Source organism: Macaca fascicularis, chromosome 9, assembly GCF_037993035.2.
Source record: "Macaca fascicularis isolate 582-1 chromosome 9, T2T-MFA8v1.1".
NCBI lineage: Eukaryota > Metazoa > Chordata > Mammalia > Primates > Cercopithecidae > Macaca > Macaca fascicularis.
In genome coordinates this window covers 86,408,385-86,430,412 of record NC_088383.1, presented here as the reverse complement: position 1 = coordinate 86,430,412, position 22,028 = coordinate 86,408,385, and the positions used below count along the sequence as shown (strand labels likewise).

The following is a 22,028-nucleotide window of genomic DNA, read 5'->3' as shown; positions in this document are numbered from 1 at the left end:
AAATATATGCATAGAAAAATGGAACAGAACAGAAAACACATAAATAAAGCCACATTCCTTCAGTCAACTGATCTTTGACAAAGTTAACAAAAATAAACACAGAGAAAAGGACATCCTATTCAATAAATGATGCCTAGGAAAATTTGATAGCCACATGAAGGAAAATGAAACTGGACCCATAACTCTCACCATATACAAAAATTAACTCAAGATAGATTAAAGACTTAAATGTAATACCTGAAAGTATAAAAACTCTAGAAGAAACCATAAGAAAAACCCTTTTGGACATTGAGCTAGGGAAAAAATTCACAACTAAGACCTGAAAATCAAATGCAGCAAGTCAAAAAATAGACAAATGGGACTTAAGTAAACTAAAAAGCTTCTGCATAGCAAAAGAGATAATCAATAGAGTGAACAGATACCATATAGAATGGGAGAAAATACTCACAAACTATGCATCTGACAAAGAACTAATATCCAGGATTTATGAAGAACTCAAACAGCTCAACAAGAAAAAAAAAAAAATAACCCCATTAAAAAGAAGGCAAATGACACAAACAGACATTTTGTGAAAGAAGACCCACAAATGGCCAAGAAGCATATAAAAAATGATCATCATCACTAATCATCAGAGAAATGCAAATCAAAACCACAACTGGATACCATCTCACACCAATCAGAATAGCTGTTATAAGAAGTCAAAAATAATAGATGCTGGCAAGGATGCAGAGAAAAGGAAATGCTTATACACTGCTGGTAGGAATGTAAATTAATATAACCTCTAAGGAAAATTGTAAGGAGATATCTCAAAGAACAAAAAATAGAACTACCTTTGATCCAGCAATCCTACCACTGGTTAGATATTTCCCAAAGGAAAATAAATCATTATATCAAAAAAGATACTTGCACTCATATACTTATTGCAGCACTATTCACAATAGCAAAGTCCTGTAATCAACCTTAGTGTCCACCAATGGATGATTAGATAAAGAATATGTGAATATGTGGGATATATACATTTTATTTATTATTATTATTTTTTTGAAACTGAGTCTCGCTCTGACACCCAGGCTGGAGTGCAGTGGTGTGATCTTGGCTCACCGCAACCTCCACCTCCTGGGTTCCAGTGATTCTCCTGCCTCAGCCTCCTGAGAAGCCAGCCACCATGCCCAGTTAATTTTTGTATTTTTAGTAGAGAAGGGGTTTCACCATGTTGGCCAGAATGGTCTCCATCTCCTGACCTCGTGGGTCCTCCCGCCTCAGTCTCCCAAAGTGGTGGGATTACAGGTGTGAGCCACTGCACCCGGCCTCTTTTATTCGTTTTTATAGCTGAGTAGTATCCCATGGTACGTGTGTGTGTATACAGATATATATACATACATATAGTAGCATTCCATGATATGCACGTATCGCATACCCTGTGTGTATGTATACATATATATGTATATACTATATGTTTATAGCTGAGTGGACTATTACTCAGCTATGAAGTCTTGTTTGACAAATATAAAGCTGGAAATCAATTATATATTATATACAATTATAATGTATATAATTTATGTGTGTATACATATATACACACATAAATACACACACACACACCACGGAATACTACTCAGCTATAAAAAAGAATAAAATCTCTACTATATCTTTTGCAGCAACACAGATGAAACTGGAGGCCATTATTTTAAGTAAAATAACTCAGAAAGTCAAATACTGCATGTTCTTGCCTAAAAGCGAGAGCTAAATGTGTGTACATGGACATAGCGGAATAATAGACATTGGATACTTGGAAAGGTAGGAGGGTAGGAGTGGGGTGAGGGACAAAGAATTCTCTAATGGGTACAATGTATACATTTTGGGTGATGGTTACACTAAAAGCCCTGTCTTCAGCACTAGGCGATATATCCATGTAACACAACTGCACTTGTACCCCCAAACTGAGTTTTTTAAGTCACAGGGAACTTGCCTCAACACCCTATATCAACATCAACAACTGCCCTGTCTACCTCCTGACTGTTTGTGCCATGAGAAAATGGAGGCTCATCAATTTAAAGCATTGTAGCTAGGGTTTTATTTTCCCTAGCAGATAAAGCCAATACCTAAAATTATATGACTGGCTTTGCTTAAGATTAAAGTCTAGAAAAAGTTCCTGACCAGTACCACTGCCCCGAAGACAGGGATTGTTGGACATGTGCCAGAGATGGCATTACCCAGGCTCTTATGGAAGCAATTGTGCATGGAAATGAGAATCAATGTCCCATTAGAAACACCTGTGTTTAATTGACTATAAAAATATGCCTAAGGCTAATGGAATGTTATAAAGAATTATTTAAAGGACTGCTTCTCTTTTCAAATCTTTGTAAAGGATGTTTTGCAGATAGGGAACTATGAATACTAAGTCTTGTTTGACAAATATAAAGGCAAAATGAACTAGGAATATACCAACTATTGCCCTGTTTAAGTGTTATTTGTGGGCCTAGCACAGTAGCTCACGCCTGTAATCCCAGCAGTTTGGGAGAATGAGGCGGGCGGATCACCTGAGGTCAGGAGTTTGAGACCAGCTGGCCAACATGGTGAAACACCATCTCTACTAAAAATACAAAAATTAGCTGGGTGTGGTGGTACATGCCTGTAGTCCCATCTACTTGGGAGGCTGAGGCAGGAAAATCACTTCAACCTGGGAGGCAGAGGTTGCAGTAAGCCAAGATCGCGCCACTGCACTCCAGCCTGGGTGACCAAAAAAAAAAAAAAAAAAAAAAAAAAAAAAAAAAAAGTTATTTGTGAACAGAAAGAGATATTGGAGTCACCTGCTGTACTAATTGCTTTATAACTTTGGTCAATTTTACACTGCTTTTTGTGCCAAAGTTACTATTCTCATTCAAGGAAAAAATAGTTCACTTACTAATTATTTACTTGTTATCTATGAAGGATGAAGGACTTGGGGTTACTTATACATAGGTCAAGGTAGCTCACCCCTGTAATCCCAGCACTTTGGGAGGCCAAGGTGGGAGGATCACTTGAGGTTGGGAGTTCGAGACCAGCCTGGTCAACATGGTGAAACCCCATCTCTACTAAAAATACAAAAATTAGCTGGGCATGGTGGCACATGCCTGTAATCCCAGCTACTTAGGAGGCTGAGACAGGAGAATTGCTTGAACCCAGGAGGTGGAGGTTGCAGTGAGCCAAGATCGTGCCACTGTACTCCAGCCTGGGGGACAGTGAGACTCCATCTCAAAAAAAAAAAAAAAAAAAGAAAAGAAGGAAAGAGAAGAAAAGAAAAAGAAAAAGGAAAGTAGCCCACACATACCTGGGTAAAAATGAAATGAAATAAAATGTACAACCATTAAATTCCTTACAAATCTTTCTCCTTAAAATTATGCTAAAATATCATAACAAAATTTCCCATTTAAAGCATTTTTCAGTGTACAGGTCAGTAGTATTAAGTTCTGTGTATTCACATTGTTCTCCAACCATCACTATTATACATTCCCAGAACTTTTTAGTCTTCCTAATTCAGACTCTGTATCCATTAAACATTAACTCCCCATTCCCTTCTCCTTCTACCCTTGACATCCACCATCCTCTGTCTGTCTCTATAAATTTACTACTCTATGTACTTCACATAAGTAGAATCGTACATCTGTCCTATTGTGACTGGCTTACTTAGTACAACGTCTTCAAGATTCCTCCACGTATTATAGTAGCGTATGTCAGAATTTCCTTCCTTTTAAAGGCTAAATAATATTCCCTGTGTGTATATGTGCAGTGAGTATATGCATTCATCCATCAATTAATATTTGGGTTGTTCTCACCTTTTGGCTATCATGAATAATGCTGCTATATCTTTTTTTCAAGATAAAGTTTTATCAAGTCAAGTCGTGGTTTTGTAATAGAAAGAATGTTTGTCAGGGTCAGAAATTATGGAGGGGAAAGCTACATTTAGATTAAAAGCAAAGTTGGGAGTTTGATTTTGAATTTGAGATTTCATTTTAGATTTTGAGGTATAATTCTGGAGAGGATGGGGCAGAAAATGATTGAAAGTTTCCAGGAAGAAATATCTATCAAAGATAACATACTCTCTAAACGGAGACAGTACCCAAAAGTTGGTCTCTTAGTGTATCTAAAGTAATCTAGAACAACCCCAGTTCATTCATCTGTGTATACAATGATGTGATCTAAACATTAGGTTTAAAGGAGAGCACTGCAGCTGCCCCTACATGGAATAGTAAGTCAAAGATGTAAAAAGCATAAGGGAGGCTGGGCGCAATGGCTCATGCCTGTAATCCCAGCACTTTGGGAGGCTGAGACAGGTGGATCACAAGGTCAGGAGATCGAGACCATCCTGGTTACGGTGAAACCCAGTCTCTACTAAAAATACAAAAAATTAGCCCTGCATGGTGGCGGGCACCTGTAGTCCCAGTTACTCGGGAGGCTGAGGCAGGAGAATGGCGTGAACCTGGGACGCAGAGCTTGCAGTGAGCTGAGATGGTGCCACCGCACAGGTCTCCAAAAAAAAAAAAAAAAAAAAAAAAGCATAAGGAGCATAAGGGATACTCAAGGGTCCTTCAACCAATAGTGTTTAGCGAAATAACTGAACACTGAAATGGTGGTTTGCATCATTTCAGTGTTCTCTGATCATAGCCACCTGCTCAACAATAGGAAGCATATTAAAGCAATAGCACTCTATTAACCTGTCTTTAAGGAAGCTCTTCTTTATGATTTGTCCCTCAAATTAGATTACTAAAATAATAACATAGCTATATACCCACTCAGTTTCTCTCTTTTCTCAGAAATCTAAGTTGTCTACTGATCAAAAATGCCCTAACAATAAAGATCCTCCTTAGCAATAATAAAAACACACATGTAAAACCTCTCAACCTATTTTACTAAATTCAAATAAACAACTTGAAGGCAATTAGATGGCCAGAAAAATGTAACACATATTTCATAATTCTGACAAATCAGAACTTTCTTACTCCCTCAGGCTGTGCTTATGTTTTTCATCTGGCTAAAGAGTGTTCCAGCTCTCCTTCCTCCAGGAGGTCCTGGATTGTCAAAGACAATCAACTGACAAGTAAATATTTCCTGAGCATCTACCATATTAGCAGACTAAATCACTGAAGGCACAGATGTCCTAAGGTGCTTCTATTTCTGTGATTTTTTTAGTGGTGCCTAAACTAGGAGGGTGCTCCTGGTGAAGCAGGAGTAGATGTGCAGATAGAGACTGATAGACCTTACCCATCAGTCTCCTTAGGCTGTGGAATTATAGGTACCTTTGCGGCTGCGTGAGGTGAGGCTCCTTGGTCCAAAAGCAGAAGGGCCACTTTCTGATTATCGTAATGTGCAGCTACATGCAGTGGGGTTAGCCCGCTCTGAAAACACGTGCAGAAACAACAACCAGTGTCAAAGGTGTCTTAATACCAGAGGCCTAGATTGAGGAAATGAGATTAGATTGGATACAACATAGGGCATATTTACATTCCGGTTTCCACAGTACTTGGACCTCAGCATTTACCTTTTATTTCCCAAGTGCTCTTCATCCTAGTGGGACTTAAATATTTAGTTACAACTCGGGTGGCCATTAGTGAATATTAGCAAGTGTGTGTTTTGTTATCGGGGAAGTGGCCTGCTTCAGGGTTGCTGGTGACCTCTTACCTTCCCAGCAGCATCTGGAGATGCACTTTTCTGTAGCAGGAGATTGGCGACTTCAAGCTTTCCATACTTTGCTGCCACGTGGAGAGGGGTAAATCCTTTCTGGAAAAAAAGAAACATAAACATAATGAACAATAGAAATGACATAAGGAAAACACATGCAAAACCCAAACCAAACAACAAACAAAAAGATATGACATAAGGGCACTGCCTTCCAGAACTGATTAATTATTCTAGTGATGATGAGCAATGAAGTCTGCATTTAAAGTCCAAGACTCATAGATAAGAGTTCAAGAGCCTTCTTATCGACAGGGTGTGAGCACAACATACCAGGATACCTAATCTTTCTCCCTTCTGCTGACTGAACCACAACATGCTATTGGTTCTGGGAGTCATCAGGTATCTCACCAGGATGAAGTTGGAAAGCTGGATCTGGGGCTTATTCTAGGACTGCTTTTAGAGTTTCATATTGTGGGAAGAATAAGTTACAGGGTCCCAGACTCAGTTTGCACGGTTTGGGAAAATCCAGGGGAAGTCTGAACCTCTCACAATCTCACATCACCAGACTGGACACTTTCTCTTCTTCTTTCCCTGTTTCTCCATGTATACACAGTCCTTATGTGTCCTCTAGTCTTCAGGAGGAGTCAGAAATTCTCTTACCTTTAACACCAGAGGTGAACTTAATGACATGGTTTTAGAATGATGAGACGCCTATTCTGTAGGTGAACTGAATAATCACACATGGACAAACATGCAACAATTGGATGTTAATAGCTGAGTGGCTGCTCCCTCAGGCTTCCAACTCCTACAAGAATCTGTGTATCAACCAGCCAATCAGCACACTGTTGTGGGGGTCCCAATCATGAGTCAGGGATTAGGGGGTCATCAGCACATTTGACCTCATGAGACTACAGCAAACTAAAAGGAATGTGCAGCTGGTATGGTGAAATGCCTGAATACTCAAGACTCCATCACCCATTGCTCCATTTCACATCAAATGAGCTTCCTGAACTTGCATCTCAACTCTACTGAAGAGCCCAAAGAATCACAAGAAATGAAATTTGAGGTAGTCATCATTTATCCTGATAGTTCTCTATTTGTAATTATCTTCTATATTGATTACACATTAATCTTTCTTATCTGCATCCAAATAAAAGAGTGCAGTACCAGTTACTAGCTTTGGAAGGTGTGCCACAAGCCAATTCATCTTGCTATCACATTTGCTAGGCTTATGTAGTATCATAAGAAAAATGAGCTCCAAATTTTGCATTCTGCACATGCAGAGCAACTGTTTATGTTAGGGTATTACTCTAAGGCATCAGAGTTGAGATAAAAATAAATCAAACCATAAATCGTGACAACAGACAATAATGACAACAGAAAGAACAAAAACAAACAAAAACAACCCCAAGAAAAATTTACTGCCAGTTTTCCAAGTGTTATAAAAGCATCTACCAACCAAGCTGTGATAGTGTGGTTTGTGTGCTTGGCCTGAGCATTTTGCTAATCTGTAGCTCTGTTTTTAAACTAAAATTTAAGGCCATCAAATAATTTACAAGAAGTCTGACTCTGGATATCATTAAGGTTTCATTGGAAGATAATGTACTAAGAAACTTAAGGCAAAAAAAAACCCCACAAAATACTATCAGTTACCCTCTCCCACCACAGAGCTTTGCTGGCCATATTAATGACTACCGTGGGATCGCAAGAATAGATGCTGTTGTGCGGCTTCTGGACCTGTGACTGTGCTGGGAACTGTAAGGAAGATGTATTTGGGGGAATAGAGCAGGATTCTGAGATACGCTCTCATACCTTTGTTGTTATAGATAAAGATGCTCCATGATCCAAAAGGAATGCGGCCACATCCTCATGCCCCTCTCGGGCGGAAAGGTGAAGTGGGGTGTACCCAGAAGTTGTGGCTGCATTTGGAGATGCTCCTTGCTGCAATAACTGTTGTACTATGTCTGCTTTCCCCAGTCGGGCTGAAATGTGGAGTGGGGTTTGGTCATCCTAAACGGCAAGGTAGAAATGTAAGGCTGATGAGCTGAGGAAACAATGGTGCCTTTATGAAAAATTCACGGAACATTAGATGCTTGATGTAAGAGGTACAATCAACTTTTTGAGTCAATGCTAAAAAAAATCTTATTTGTCTTTTTCTTCAATGTTCAGAAATGAGGAGATGGTAGGTCTAAGCTCATTAAATACCTCTGGAGAGTGAACCATTAATAAGAAAACCGTGAAAGGCAGTTCTGTCTATAAATGACCCCCCAACAACACCTGCCACAGAGAATCAAATTTGAACTTTAATTGCTCCTTCTTCGGGAGATAAGACAATGTATCCTAGTAAAACTCATATACCTGGGAGGGATATTATACCTCCACACCAGTTATTATCCACTCACATGGAATGAATTATTTTGTTGGTTCTGTCTTCCCATAGACTAACGCAGAGTGTGAGGAAGGCAGTGTAGGGTTGCGCAGTATACCTGTGCAAAGGCTCCCAGCCGAAGGGTCAGCAGGGGCTGATGCCCTCTGCTTGTCAAGCTGTGTATCCTGGTATGGGCTGCATCTGACTAGACTGGAGAACCACCTCACTACAATTCACCCAAAGGCAGGAGGTACTCACCAAGTCCTGATCCCCTAGGATCTTATCCCCAAGTGGGAGGCGCAAATCATCTTAATTTGCTCAAAGATCCCTGTGGTAGTCCTCGAAATAGAAATTCTCTACTGAATTGTGATAAGGTTGAGGTAAACGGTTTAAGTAGGAAAGGTAGAGAAAATAGGCTAGAATAGAGGACACCATTTTGGAAGAATAAGGAGGACGAGGGTCAATGTCAAAGTAAGAGGGGCTATCTAACCAGTAGGAAGCATGAGAGGAGTTAGGGAGATGCCGCAAGAGAGAAGAGGAATATTGAAAGCAGAAAAAAATAGGTGCCAAGGAAAAATCTCATATACTGCTACTACTGCCACCCCTTAACTTGAAACTAGAGACTGCAGACTGTGCAAATGTATATTTACATATTGTAGGTGGAAATTAAATGGTTTATGATTCTGGACCTGAACTGCCATTCTGATAACCAGACCAAAGTATCCATCCCTATAGCAGCAGATAAGTGGGTTTCTCCTGCAGGTGAAATACGAGGCCAATTCTGAAGTGGCCAAACAGCTTGTATAGAAAAAAAAAAAAAAAAATCCCTCATTTTCCTTTTGTGGCTGTTGACAGCTGACTTACAAGTCAACCAAAAAGGCTCAGTTATTCTTCCAGATTGTGATTGTTCTAGAAGCTTTGTGCATAAGCCCTTCTCCACGGAGTGCGAAGAACTTTGGACCAAGTCTAGATTCAGTCTCCAACCTGTTAGGGACTAGCCATGTGCTGACAGTTTCAGGCACAAGTTCTCATCTCATCCTATTTCATTTTGTTAAATAATTGAACGAACAAATGTGGAGGGAAGGGATTTTTCACAGTGTTACTTGGGTAGGGACTTTCCTTATTGGAGGTTGTTCACTATTTTTAAAGTATTCTTGAAAGACGGCATAAATATACTTAAAAGTTTTATGAAAATCAAAGGGTTTTTCCTCAATTTCAAACACTCTTCAAGTATTGCGCATACCTTAGCTTTAGCTTCTACCTGAGCTCCGTCTTGTACCAGATACCGCACAACTTCAGCTTGGCCGGAGCGAGCTGCCATGTGCAGCGCTGTTTCTCCTCTCTAGGGAACATGAGCCAAAGTAAATTAGCTGCAGCTCTGAAGAAGAGTGGTGTATTTTATTTGGCATAAAGCTTATGACGGACTTTTTTCAAAAATAAAAAATAGTCCTAAGCACTTCCTTATTGAAAAGATAGGAAGTCAAATGCATAAGAATTTCACAGGAACCTGGTCCATGAGGCAAAGACTTTGACATAAGCCTAGGGAGTCTTGTCACCCACTGTGCCAGGGGCGCTGCTCAGTAACCTACAATGTCGCCTCCCTTGGGGCTGGAAAGGCAAGTGCTCATAGGAGCTAAGCAGGCGGGTGAGTGAGTGCAGCTGGGCAGATGTGGAGTGCTTGAGAGAGGCCACACCTGCGCCGAAGCAGGCAGCCACCCCCCCCACACACACCCCCAACATCTTCAGCTCGCTGCTGTCACTATGCAGGATGCCAGCCTTACCATGCCACACCATGCAAGTTTTCAAAAGAAGTGGCAGTCTGGATTTTATATAAATTTTCCTATTCTTAAATATTGACCATAAATTCAGAATTAAAAACAAAACACTACATGGGCAACATAAACATAGTCAAGGGCCGGATTTGGCTTGTCAACAGTTGGTTTGCATTTCCTGTTTGATCTGAACAGATCAATATCTTAGTCTTTGGACATTTTTCCCAGTGGATCATTTTCTTTGCCCTGGACCACCCTCCCGCTATTTTTTCACCAAGTAGATTCTAATTCAGATTACTTCTTTACTTGATTAAAAATGAAAATGATATTAGAAACAGATACACTGAAATGGACAAAAATAAAAATGAAGGCCGGGCGCGGTGGCTCAAGCCTGTAATCCCAGCACTTTGGGAGGCCGAGACGGGCGGATCACGAGGTCAGGAGATCGAGACCATCCTGGCTAACACAGTGAAACCCCGTCTCTACTAAAAAATACAAAAAACTAGCCGGGCGAGGTGGTGGGCGCCTGTAGTCCCAGCTACTCGGGAGGCTGAGGCAGGAGAATGGCGTAAACCCGGGAGGCAGAGCTTGCAGTGAGCTGAGATCCGGCCACTGCACTCCAGCCTGGGCGACAGAGTAAGACTCCGTCTCAAAAAAAAAAATAAAAAAAATAAAAAATAAATAAAAAAATAAAAAAAAAATAAATAAAAATGAAATATATTCTCTCACATAGGTGATGCTCACTTTTAAACTGCCTTTATAAATTGAGCTTTGCTTTATAGGCCACCTACTTCCATGGAAGGACACGTGAGGACAGATTCCACAGGAAACTGGTGGATTGTGTTTATTGGAAAGGTGTTGAGGATGTCCTTTAGTGTATTACTCAGTGTTCCCTCTACGAATGAAAACATTCTCTGCAATTAGTACCAGGAAAGACTGCATTTCATCTGAGAAGCTGGTCTATTTCTATGTTGTGGTTGTGCTGCTTGGGGCTGCTGGAAGATGCAGTCTTACTGGGGAGCCCCACTCTCAGGGTAAGGGTGCAGGACCTCATAGCTTGCCCCTTCTGTGCCAGGATGGTGCTTGTTTAATTGTTACTTCTTTAATGCTCATGAGTCCAATGAGTGTTATTATGTTTATGGTCTGTTGTGCTAATACTATGATGTCAAATTTGAAACCCTGTAAAACAATGCCACATGCAGATCATGGGTGGTAAGTTACCACTCTTGATAGCTACTCTGAAGTGAGCCTCGTGGTTCCTACAGAGCAATGTTTGGTGTGAGAAAATAATACCATTGAGTAATCTATGGACACAGAATTCCATGGGTTTGCTATAACATGGTGAAGCACATTAAAAAGAGACTACCTTGAAGTTAGTTGAAATAACTTCTTTTTTTTTTTTTTTTTTGATATGGAGTCTCACTCTGTTGCCCAGGCTAGAGTGTAATGGCATGATCTTGGCTTACTGCAACCTCTGCCTCCCAAGTTCAAGTTATTCTCATGCCTCAGCCTCCTGAGTAGCTGGAATTACATGCATGCACCACCACAACCAGCTAATTCTTTTTTTTTATTTTTAGTAGAGATCGGTTTCACCATGTTGAAAGGTCAGGTCTTGAACTCCTGACCTTAAGTGATCCACCCATCTCAGCCTCCCAAAGTGCTGGGATTACAGGCATGAGCCACCACACCCTGCTGAAATCACTTCTTTGTATAAATAACCATAGTGTCTAAATGACCTCTCCAACATGTGGCACTTTTTAATGTTTTTGCTGTAGAAAAATATTCCCCACACTTTATTTTTATTTATTTTTATTTTTTTTGAGACGGAGTTACATTCTTATCGCCCAGGCTGGAGTGCAATGGCGCAGTCTCGGCTCACCACAACCTCTGCCTCCCGGGTTCAAGCAATTCTCCTGTCTCAGCCTCCCGGGTTGCTAGGATTACAGGCATGTGCCACCACACCTAGCTAATTTTGTATTTTTTAGTAGAGACGGGGGTTTCTCCATGTTGATCGGGCTGGTCTCAAACTTCTGACCTCATGTGACCCACCTGCCTCGGCCTCCCAAAGCGCTGGGATTACAAGCGTGAGCCACCGTGCCTGGCCACACTTTATTTTTTACAATATAATATCCAGTAGTAACACACCTGTAAGTTTAATGAACATAGTTCATAAGTCCTAACAATTTGTGGCCAACTAGAGACTGAGCAGATCTTGCCTTTGAAGTAAAGGAAACAAACGTATTCTTGAATTTTCTTCTTTTCAGTAGTCATATTAATTACATATTAATTAATTATAATAACAATAAGGTAGGGCATGGTGGCTCATGCCTATAAGCCCAACAATTTAGGAGGCCAACTCAGGAGGATTGCTTGAAGCCAGGAGTTCAAGACCAGCCTGGGCAACATAGTGAGGCCCCCATCTCTACAAAACATTTAAAAATGAGGCGGGCATGATGGCACATTCCTGTAGTCTCAGTGAGTTGGGAGGCTGAGGTGGGAGGAGCACCTGAGTCCAGGATTCTAGGGTGCAGTGAGCTATGATTGCACCACTGCATTCCAGTCTGGGAGACAGAGTGATACTCCAACTCTTAAAAAAATAAAAAACAAAAAAGTAGATAAAAATCACCTTTGCCAGTTTATTAAATACTCACAACGGACCTCCTTCATTCAAAGAATACTTACCACATTGGTGGTGTTTGGTGAGGCTCCATGATGCATTAGTTGTGATACAATATTTACATGCCCCATGAAGGCAGCAACATGGATTGGGGTAAGGCCCGACTAAGGGGAAAAGAAGAAAATGGTGGTTTGTTGGCTTAGCATAAAAAAGGTTTGTCAGTGAGCCTGCCTGCCTGCCTGCCATGCATCCATCCATCTAAACCAGTTTAATGATCAGATTAGAAGAATCAGGACATTCACCATTATGTTACAGATTCTATAATGGTAAATATATCAACACATAACCATCATTTTCTTAAAGCAAATTCTGTTACTATGAAAGACTTATGTCATACCTATTAAAAAAGAAAAAGAATTTATTTCATACTTTTAATGTAGATCTTTGAAAAAGCTGATAAATAACTTGAAGGTTGTTTTTCCCCTTTACTAATAAACCTTCCTTATCCATATGTGTGTGTGTAGAGGGAGGACAGCGGTGATTTCATATATATTAGTAAAACGTCAACTTTTATTTCAGATCCTATTCTGGGCTTTAAAGAGGATTCCCATTTATGTCACATATAAAAGAGCAGGGTACCTAACACGAAGCTGTTTCTTTAATAAATGAACAAATCAGCATTAATGGTTTCAAACATTTAATTTTTTAACTTTATGGGTGTTACAAATTAAGGCATTAAAAATAAAGCAAATATTACAATGTTCACTAGACTAGACTTGAATTGCTTCAGATCCTATGCACACGTACATACACATACATGTACGTAGACCCCAGAATACTATTCAGCATAAAGCAGAATTTATTGATTCCAGGATATTTTATATTGAATATGCCCATGATTGTGAGATTTAAATAGAGTGAATAAGAAAGATAAAAATCTCAAGCCATTAATTTTTTAAAGAGTATAATTTACTTATGCTTTTTATATGAAATGATTCCATTTTAAATTTTTCAGACTTTAATTTAGCTTACAACATGAACATCATAACTTGATAAAACTTTTTTTTTAGTATATCTAGAAAAAGCTAACCTGTTTTTTAAAAAGGGACAGAAGGGGATAATTAATCTCAGCAGAAATTTGAGAAATGCCAAAAATATATGAAAGGAATTCTATACAATCAAAGTGAGGTAAAAGACAGAAAAGGAATAATTCTGGCTGCCCAGACTTCAAAAAGTGAGAAGAATGGAGGACAATTAGGAAAATGAGAATTTTGTTATAGTCTTGGCACCTTTTTCCATCGGCAGGGGGAATAGTTAGAGCTCGTGCAAGGCAAAATCTTGGTCTAAACTGCCCTTTAAAGCTCTTAGGGAACAGAGAGCTGGATTACTGGTTGACACCTCTGGACATTTACTCAAACATCAGCCAAGAATTTACTTTTATTTTAGAGCCTGTTCTGATCTCTAAGAGGGTTCCTATGCACTGAAAGTAAACTTTCTATTTTATACTTAAAAATAACAGGTTGCCTAATATGAAGCCATAAGCCTGACAATATGGCAAATCAGTATTCATATTCTCAACCATTTCATATTTTAAAAATTCTAAGTGTAAATCTAGGCAAATATTCCATTTGCAGGCAAGAAACTGAAGCCAAGCAACAATCACTAGACTAGACTTTAATTTTTATGTTTGCTTCAAATCCTATAGTTAAACATCAGGTATTCAACAAAACTTTACTGAATGATCTGCTATGTATGGGCCAGACACTGTGGGTATATGAAGACCAGTCAGACACAGCCCTACCTCCAAGGAGCCTTCAGCCTCTGGGCGTCTTGGGGGCACCACTGAGTCATAAGTCAGAGAGTTGGATAAGGGCACAGGATGAGGTGATGGTTCCTAGAAGGGACATGTAGTCCAGGCTGGGGAGTGAGGGGAGGTTTCCTGAAGAAGGTGGCCCAGATCTGGTTCTAAAGGATGTGCAGGATTTGCCTGGCCAAGGGGGTGTGACATACAGAGGTATAGACATACAGAGGCAAACAAGAGAGTGTCTAGTCTATGGAAGTGCCAAGGGTTAGAATTAGAATTAACAGAGATCAGGGTGCTAGGAGGTAGTGAGGTGGAGGTTGGGGGTCTGGGACAAGTCTGAAAGGGTAGGTGTCAGGCTTGGTTTGCTTTGTAGAAGGTGCAGCCCTGATTCTGATGGATCATTTATCTGAGTTCTGAGTTGGTTACTATGAGAGAAACTTAGATCTAATCCTTTACTAACCTCAGCAGCAGTTTCATTAATTTTGAGTTTTGAGACAGAGTAATCCTTACTTGACAAAAGCACCAAGGTCGTCTTGCGCAGGGTTTTGACATTTTGAATCAGATGATTTTTTGTTGGGGGAGACTGTCCTGTATACTGTAAACTGTTTAGTAGCATCCTTGGCCTTGACCCACTAGATACCAGTAGTACTATCCAGTTGTGACAACTAAAAGTACCTCCAGACATGACTAAATGCCCCTTGGGGGACAAAACTGCACCCATTAGAGAAGTACTACAGTTTAGGATTTGATACAAATTATGCTTTCTGTGATGGGGCCGTTCCCCTTAAGCATACGTTTTAGGTTACATTTCTTGACATAGTGATACATTTGCATCCAACTCACCCACCAACAGGCTTGTCTGCTTCTCCTAAGGACTGGCAGCCCTTTTGCTGAATAGTTCAGAATGCAGTCTATGGCCATGATATACCAACAAACTAGCTGGTCCCTGGAGATGGCCCTGGGGCTCTGGCTTCTAAGGCTATACTCTCGGTATCTCAGGACTCCCAGAAATCTTAACTCTTCTCACCTCGGTTACAGCTTGGATGGATGCACCGTGTTTCAGAAGGAGTTCCATTACTTTAATTCGATTCTTCTTGCAGGCAATATGAAGAGGGGTAAAGCCATTCTGCAAGGGACAAATACATATACCTGCTTGACTACATTCCATCAAAACCCAGTTTCACTATGTACAGTAAAATAGTCTTGCTAAAATGATGTGCGGTAAATTGAAATGAACAGAAAGTACCAGGGTTAAGCAGCACGTAGATTCTATTCTGGAAGTAGTCTAGCTGCCCTAGGAATCCAAGGTGCCCTGGTAATTGTGAACAAAAAGTGAATTTTTGTTACAGTCTCCTTGTTAGCTGAGGTAAAAATGATCATTCATTTCGTTGTTTTATTTCGGAATTCGCTCTTCCAAATAATATGTTCCCGGCTGGGTGTGGTGACTTACAAGTGTAATCCCAGCACTTTGGGAGGCCGAGGTGGGTGGATCACCTGAGGTCAGGAGTTCGAGACCAGCCTGACCAACATGGTAAAATCCCATCTCTACTAAAAATACAAAAATTAGCCGGGCATAGCGGCAAAGCACCTGTAATCCCAGCTACTTGGGAGGCTGAGGCAGGAGAATCGTTTGAACCCAGGAGGCAGAGGTTGCAGTGAGCCGAGATTGTGCAATTGCACTCCAGCCTGGGCAACAAGAGGGAAATTCTGTTTCAAAATAACAAATAATAATAATAACAATAATAATATGTCCCTCCTCTACCTCATTTCAAATACGGACTGAAAACTCCTGGCCCCAACATTTGTCCTCACGGCTCTACTTCACCAAGGTTTATTCTGTTCTCTTTGCTGTGTTTTAGGACAACTACAAGGCCAGCTCTAAAATGTTTTGATTTCTTCTCTAGCTTTATGCTTCAAGTAGGTGTTTACCCCAAGGATGCAGAAATGTAAATAACCCATTATCTGAATAATTTGGTTTACTATTTAATCTAATAAAAGAATCTGCTTTTTAATAAATTATGTCCCAAGTTGTCCTGCCTGCCAGTTGAGACTGTGGCATGTATTTCAGCAGCCAGTGGAGAACTATAAATACCAGAGTCCACCGTAAAAGCTTAGGTCAAAGTCACTGCAGGTGTTTTCACTAAGACTTCTCAGACCATTTGGCCACAGTCCATCCCAGGATGACTGGCTATAACCTCCATATGTTGTGAAATCTTCAGAGTCACAGGAAAATGAGAGTGGGAACCCACGCCCTGTTTTGGGACTTATTTTTTTTTTTTCTTGTATGGAAAAATGAGTCATGACTGTTAATTTCCTTTCTCCCTTCTCAGAATTCAGACACGTTTGATAGACTGGGTGGGTCAACAGACAGATCTTGAAATGCTGCTTTGGTAAAAGGTTTTGGAAATTATAGTGGCAAGGAGGTGTCTGGGGTCTGGAGAGTTTCTCTTTCGTCATTCTTTCCTGCCCACTCTGAATTTTAGAGCCCACAGAGTACAAGAGGTGGTAGAGATCTATCCAGACAGGATGACCACACTCTTTGGAAAGGGGTAAAAACCCTTCCTTAAAGGGTTGATTGGATGATGACAAACTTTACCTCAAAATTGCTAGTAAACTCACATGCTTTCCCTAAAATTGGGTGACTTATTTTTTCCTAAACATGGGTACTTATTCTGAAATAGACAGCTTACTAAGTTGGGACCATTTATTTTTGCAAAGACAACAAACACCATTTTGCTGAGAAAACCAAAGTATAGCATGGCTAAAGGTTAAAAGAACAAATTACTTTAAAGTGAAGCCTATAAACCAGACCAAAATTCTGATTGGCAAAAGGAAACAGAAGATTACAGGCAATATTTCATTAACTTACAAGGTTAAGATAATATAAAATTTTAGCTCACAAATTCCAAGACCGCTTATGTTTAAAATAGATATTTTTGATAACTTTGCCTCGTTTTCAGATCTCCGAATAAACTTTTAATTCACAGAATTATAAGTTTATCCACAATAAGATGACGTTGGCCACCTTAGTCTTTTTATAATTGTGTAGTCTTTGGGTTCATAAAGGTCACTTACGTGACCATAAAAACATTAACAGTTTGGCTCCATCAGCCTTTCTCATGTCGGAAATAGAAAATTTTGTAGACTTTCCTGAAGGATATTTGAAAAAATTGACAAGAAGTACACTTTAACTAGCACCTTCCATTTTAACCTCCTCAAAGCATTCCCTTCACATACAGAGGCAGCAGGTTGTAAGCAAGACAACTGAGGCTGGACTCGCTGGTTGAGTCACTCACCAGGGCTTTGGCATTGGGGTTAGCTTTCTTATCCAAGAGAACCTTGGCGACTTTGTAATGGCCACAGTGGGCAGCCACGTGTAGGGCAGTCAGGTAGTCATTGGTGACATCGTCCACGGGCACATTATGCTGGAGGAGAAGCTGGACGCAGTTTAAGTGGTCCCCTTGTGTGGCCATGTGCAATGGAGACAATCCATTCTGGAACACATAAGGAAATCAGAGTTCATTTTTTTACCTTTTAAACACAAATGTGCAGAACACAAATAAAGTGCAAATATAAACAGATAAAAACTCCAGTTCTTCACATGAAAATACCTTCTATTTGTAAAAGCTTTTGACAACTATTTTGAACTACAGCTATTTTTAAAATTGGCCCTCCCAACTGCTTATGTCAGTCAATAACAAGTTGTCAAGGAAATGTCTTTTCCTAATTTAACAGAAGTGTGAATTGCAGCATGGGTCGTAACCCAGATGAATGGAAATTTTACTTTTCTTTTTATTTTAAATAGAGATATGGTTTCACTCTGTTGCTCAGCTGGTCTCCAACTCCAGCCTGAAGTGATCCTCCTGCCTCAGCTTCCCAAAGCACTGGGATTATAGGTATGAGCCACTGGAACTTGGCCGAATAGGAATTCTTAATATTTAAGACTAAAAGAAAATTAAAGGTAAGAACAGATTGGTATTCATTAGACTGGTATTAATTTTGTCCTTAGAGATTACTGATATGCAATATTGAAGACTACATTGATTTGACTTTAAAAATGGTCCCAATGTAATGCATTTCATCTCACATCAAAGAAAGGGAAACGTTTCCTTTTTCTATCAATCTGGTGCCCCCATGTGTCTATGATGAGGAAAGGCAGGGCATTGACAAAGCCAATAACTAATGCTCACCTTGTTAGTTTAAATCAACTGGGTTCAATAACTCAGTTAATCATGTGCAGTAGGAATGAGTTGAAAATTCATTTAAAGAGCAGAGAGAACAAATATATGTGGTCAAAGGTAAATAAAACCTAGAGTGACACCAGCATTCAATATGTTTCCTAATGAAGGCAAAACAAGGTATGAAGATGTCAATCCTTTCTTTTAACTATGATGGCAAAGTGGGGGAACCTGGGAAATTCCTAGAGAATTCAATTATCAAAAGAGGCTGTATCAATTATTGTAACATAGTTTAACATGTTTTTGGGAAAAGTAAGTTGACAGCAAATTCAGTTTCTAAAAAAATTGTCGTCAATGAATTTTGACAATGACAGATCAAATATGCACCAAGGAACCAGAGGTTTCTGAATCCTCTGAGCCAAATTATTTGCTCCGAATTTATCAATGAATGACATAAAGAAGGAATTCAGGATAAGAAAAAGTAATATGAGCTCCTCGTTAACCATTCCCGTGGCATTATTCACTCTCTGACATATATTTCAACGATTTGGGTTCCTTGAAGGCAAGAGGTACATGGTTATTATTTTTTCCATCGCACAGAAGAGAGCTTTGCACATACAGAAAGAATTCGGCAAATTCTAGGTCAATTTAAAGGCCTCGTACACTGTCAGTCTATCAGGATATTTCTGCCTAAAAAATTTCCCTCAAATATTTTAAACCATAGAAATGAAGGTGCAGAAAAAGGTAGGAACATTTCCCATTTGAGATACTGCTACCCACGAGCATATGGACTGCTTTATTCCTGCCAAAACATTCTTTTGCTTTATGTTTTGATACAGTCTTAGAGGAAAACATGAAGTAAACAAGCAAACAAACAAAAAACCCCCACAAAATCTGAGAGAACAAAGAATAGTGGAGAGTAGAAATGGAAGGCAGTGTCAATAAAAAAAAAAATTCTCTAGCAATGCAAAGACACAATGATTGTGTGGATGGGAAACTTAAAGATAATTGGAGAAGGACAAGAAAACAGTAAAGAAAAGACCATCTGCCCTATGGAAAGAGGTGGTATTACATATGGTGCCTGAAAATACTGATCCAATGTAATGGGCTTTCTTAGCTCCGTAAGACGAAATTCTTGAAGAACCAGTCAGATGGCCTTAAGCCTAGGAATGTACTCATTCACTTAATAGTCATTCAACAAATATTTACTGAAGCCCTACTGTGTTCTGGGCACAAATACAGGTGCTTGTGGGTATTGCACTGAACAAGGAAAAGTTCTTGCTTTCATTCTATTGAAGAGAACCAGACAGCAAGCAAGTAAACAAGCATATAATTTCAAGATGGTGTTAAAAGCTCTAAAGAAAATAAAATATGGCCAGATGGCACTGGCAGGGGGTGGTGAAGATGGGAGGGGTAAATCATGAGAAAACGCCTGTTTATGAGGAAGACATTTGCGTTGAAGAATGTACGGGGACCGCAGAGATCTGGAACAAGCTGAGGGAACTCAAACCAAGCAAACAGAAAATGAGAACAAAGGTGTAGTCTAGGAAGCAAAATAAGGCTGGTTAGCTGGAAGATGGTGAGGAAGGAGCAAAATGGGAGGAGATGAGGAAGAGAGGTGGTCAGAATATCTTAAGAAGTCTATCCTCAGTGCAGAGGGAGATTTCTGATCAAACACGGCAGATATGATAGTTATATTTATCCTTCCTCTCCCAAAACTCCACCAAAAAGCAATAATAGATTTAAAGGGTGAAATCCAGAAGGGCACACATGTGCGTGTCCTTTTCCATTCCCATATATACAATGGGGAAGAAATCAAAAACAGATGAGGGTTGTCTCCAAACTTCAGAATATGAAAAGAGGATTTGAGTGTGGTCATTCATCCAGTCGAAGAGAGAGGCTGAAACCTAAATGTCTGAAGCAGTAGAATCAGTGCTGTGCTGACAAATGTTTAACATCCAACTCCTGGAAAAAGAAAAGCCCCAGTGTGTAGCACTAGCCAATTTCCATGCTGTCAATCCCCCCACAACAACCAATTTCAAGCCGTCCATCTGATGTTACTGAATGAGGAATTGGGAAGAGATGTACACAACCAGCTCATGAGCCAATACAATCAGGCTCCAGCACACTGCTGGGAATAAAAAGACAAGCTGATTTGCCTTTCAAATCCTCAAAAGGTGGAGGCTATGGAAGCGTAGTACCTCAGAAGATAAGATGAGACTTGGGGCTGCAAGTAAAATCGGATCAAAGACTGTGTATGGAGCTGTCAGGTCTCCAGGCCCTTCCCAACTCAGCAAAGTCAGATAACTGCCTCCTTCTAGCCTGAAGGACACCAGAATTAGTGTCTGGAGAAGGTGAACTAGAGAGATTCAGACTCAAGGGCCCAGGCAGAACAGAGGGCAGTGATGAGGATTTGGACCGAGAATAGGTGATCACAGAAAAAGGAAGGAGAATGCAAGCGTTAAAGTTAGGCTGCTTGGGTTCAAATCCTTGTTCTGCCACTAACCGAGATATTTTGAGAAAGCTACTTTATCTCTTTGGGTTTCAGTTTCCTCATCTATTAAAAGGGAATAACAGTAATACCAGTATCTCACTTAATGAGGATTAAATGAGTTAATACGTGTAAAGAACATAGAGCCTGACAAGCAGTAATCACTATGTAAATATTAGTTATCAATATTATGATTAAAGTATGCATAAAGCACAAGACTGGCAGCCTCTTTCCCCTACTCAGAAGGTATTCACACAGGTGTGCACTGCAAAGGTTGGTGGATTTGTCTCTCAAAAAACTGTACCACCTACGGTAAAGGGAACATAATCCTGACATTAAAGAGCCCCTCTTAATCACTGCCACCTGATCAGCACTGCCTAAACTCTTTAGAGCTGCCACTCACATGTTTGTGCCTGACACAGTCAGGTACAGCCATTGTGGGAAGCCTTCAATATAAAAGATAGAGCCAAAGCAAAAAAAAAAAAAAAAAAAAAAAAGAGGAAAAAAAGGAAATCTGAGGAATTAGAGACATTCGGGAAACAGAAAAACTAAATTGCAAGAAAGTTATCTCAAATGTTCTCAGAAAAGTAACAGAAAATATTGTACCCATTAAACAAGAACAGGATACTTTAAGAAAAGAAGCTATCAGATAACAAGAAAATGTTCTTGAAAATTAAAAGGTTGGAAGAAAAAAATCAAGATTTCTCAGAAAAAATCCAAAGCAATGAGATGAATAGGAGAAAAAAGATGAGCAACTCTCTGATTTTTAACATTCTTCCTTATTGCCTTGAGAAAATGAAAATCAATTTGAAAGAGAACAATGGGGATTAGTGGGAGGGTTTTTAAGCAGGAGGCTGACATGATTTGGATGACAGTTTGTATGGCGACTTTGACTGCAAAGTGGGAACTGATTTGTGAAGAAGCAAAAAGGTAAATGGGGGACCAACAGGAAGCTACTACAGTGGTTCAGTGAGAAATGATAATGTGGCTTAGAAGACAGCAGTGGAGGAGGAAAGAAAATAGATACGGGATATGTAAAAGGAAAAGAACAAATAGAATCGTCAAGATAAGAAACACTCAAAAGACCAAGATGTCATCATATACAATGAAAACATCATGGACGTTTAATTCCATTAGACAACA

At 39.8% G+C, this 22,028-nt stretch overlaps 1 protein-coding gene across 46 annotated transcripts in view; it reads right to left on the bottom strand.

The window, feature by feature from the left end:
* The window catches only part of ANK3 (ankyrin 3), a 701,337-nt gene that overhangs the window by 164,444 nt on the left and 514,865 nt on the right, over nucleotides 1-22,028 (bottom strand). For 45 of the 46 annotated variants that reach the window (XM_074002067.1, XM_005565791.5, XM_005565789.5 and 42 more), the window contains 7 exons: nucleotides 17,513-17,710; nucleotides 15,244-15,342; nucleotides 12,478-12,576; nucleotides 9,267-9,365; nucleotides 7,468-7,665; nucleotides 5,659-5,757; nucleotides 5,277-5,375 (listed from right to left, as the gene is read on the bottom strand). In XM_074002067.1, the coding sequence (XP_073858168.1) occupies nucleotides 5,277-5,375; nucleotides 5,659-5,757; nucleotides 7,468-7,665; nucleotides 9,267-9,365; nucleotides 12,478-12,576; nucleotides 15,244-15,342; nucleotides 17,513-17,710 (891 nt within the window). The remainder of the gene's footprint in view (nucleotides 1-5,276; nucleotides 5,376-5,658; nucleotides 5,758-7,467; nucleotides 7,666-9,266; nucleotides 9,366-12,477; nucleotides 12,577-15,243; nucleotides 15,343-17,512; nucleotides 17,711-22,028) is intronic. The other variant, XM_074002084.1, reaches the window with a different exon arrangement.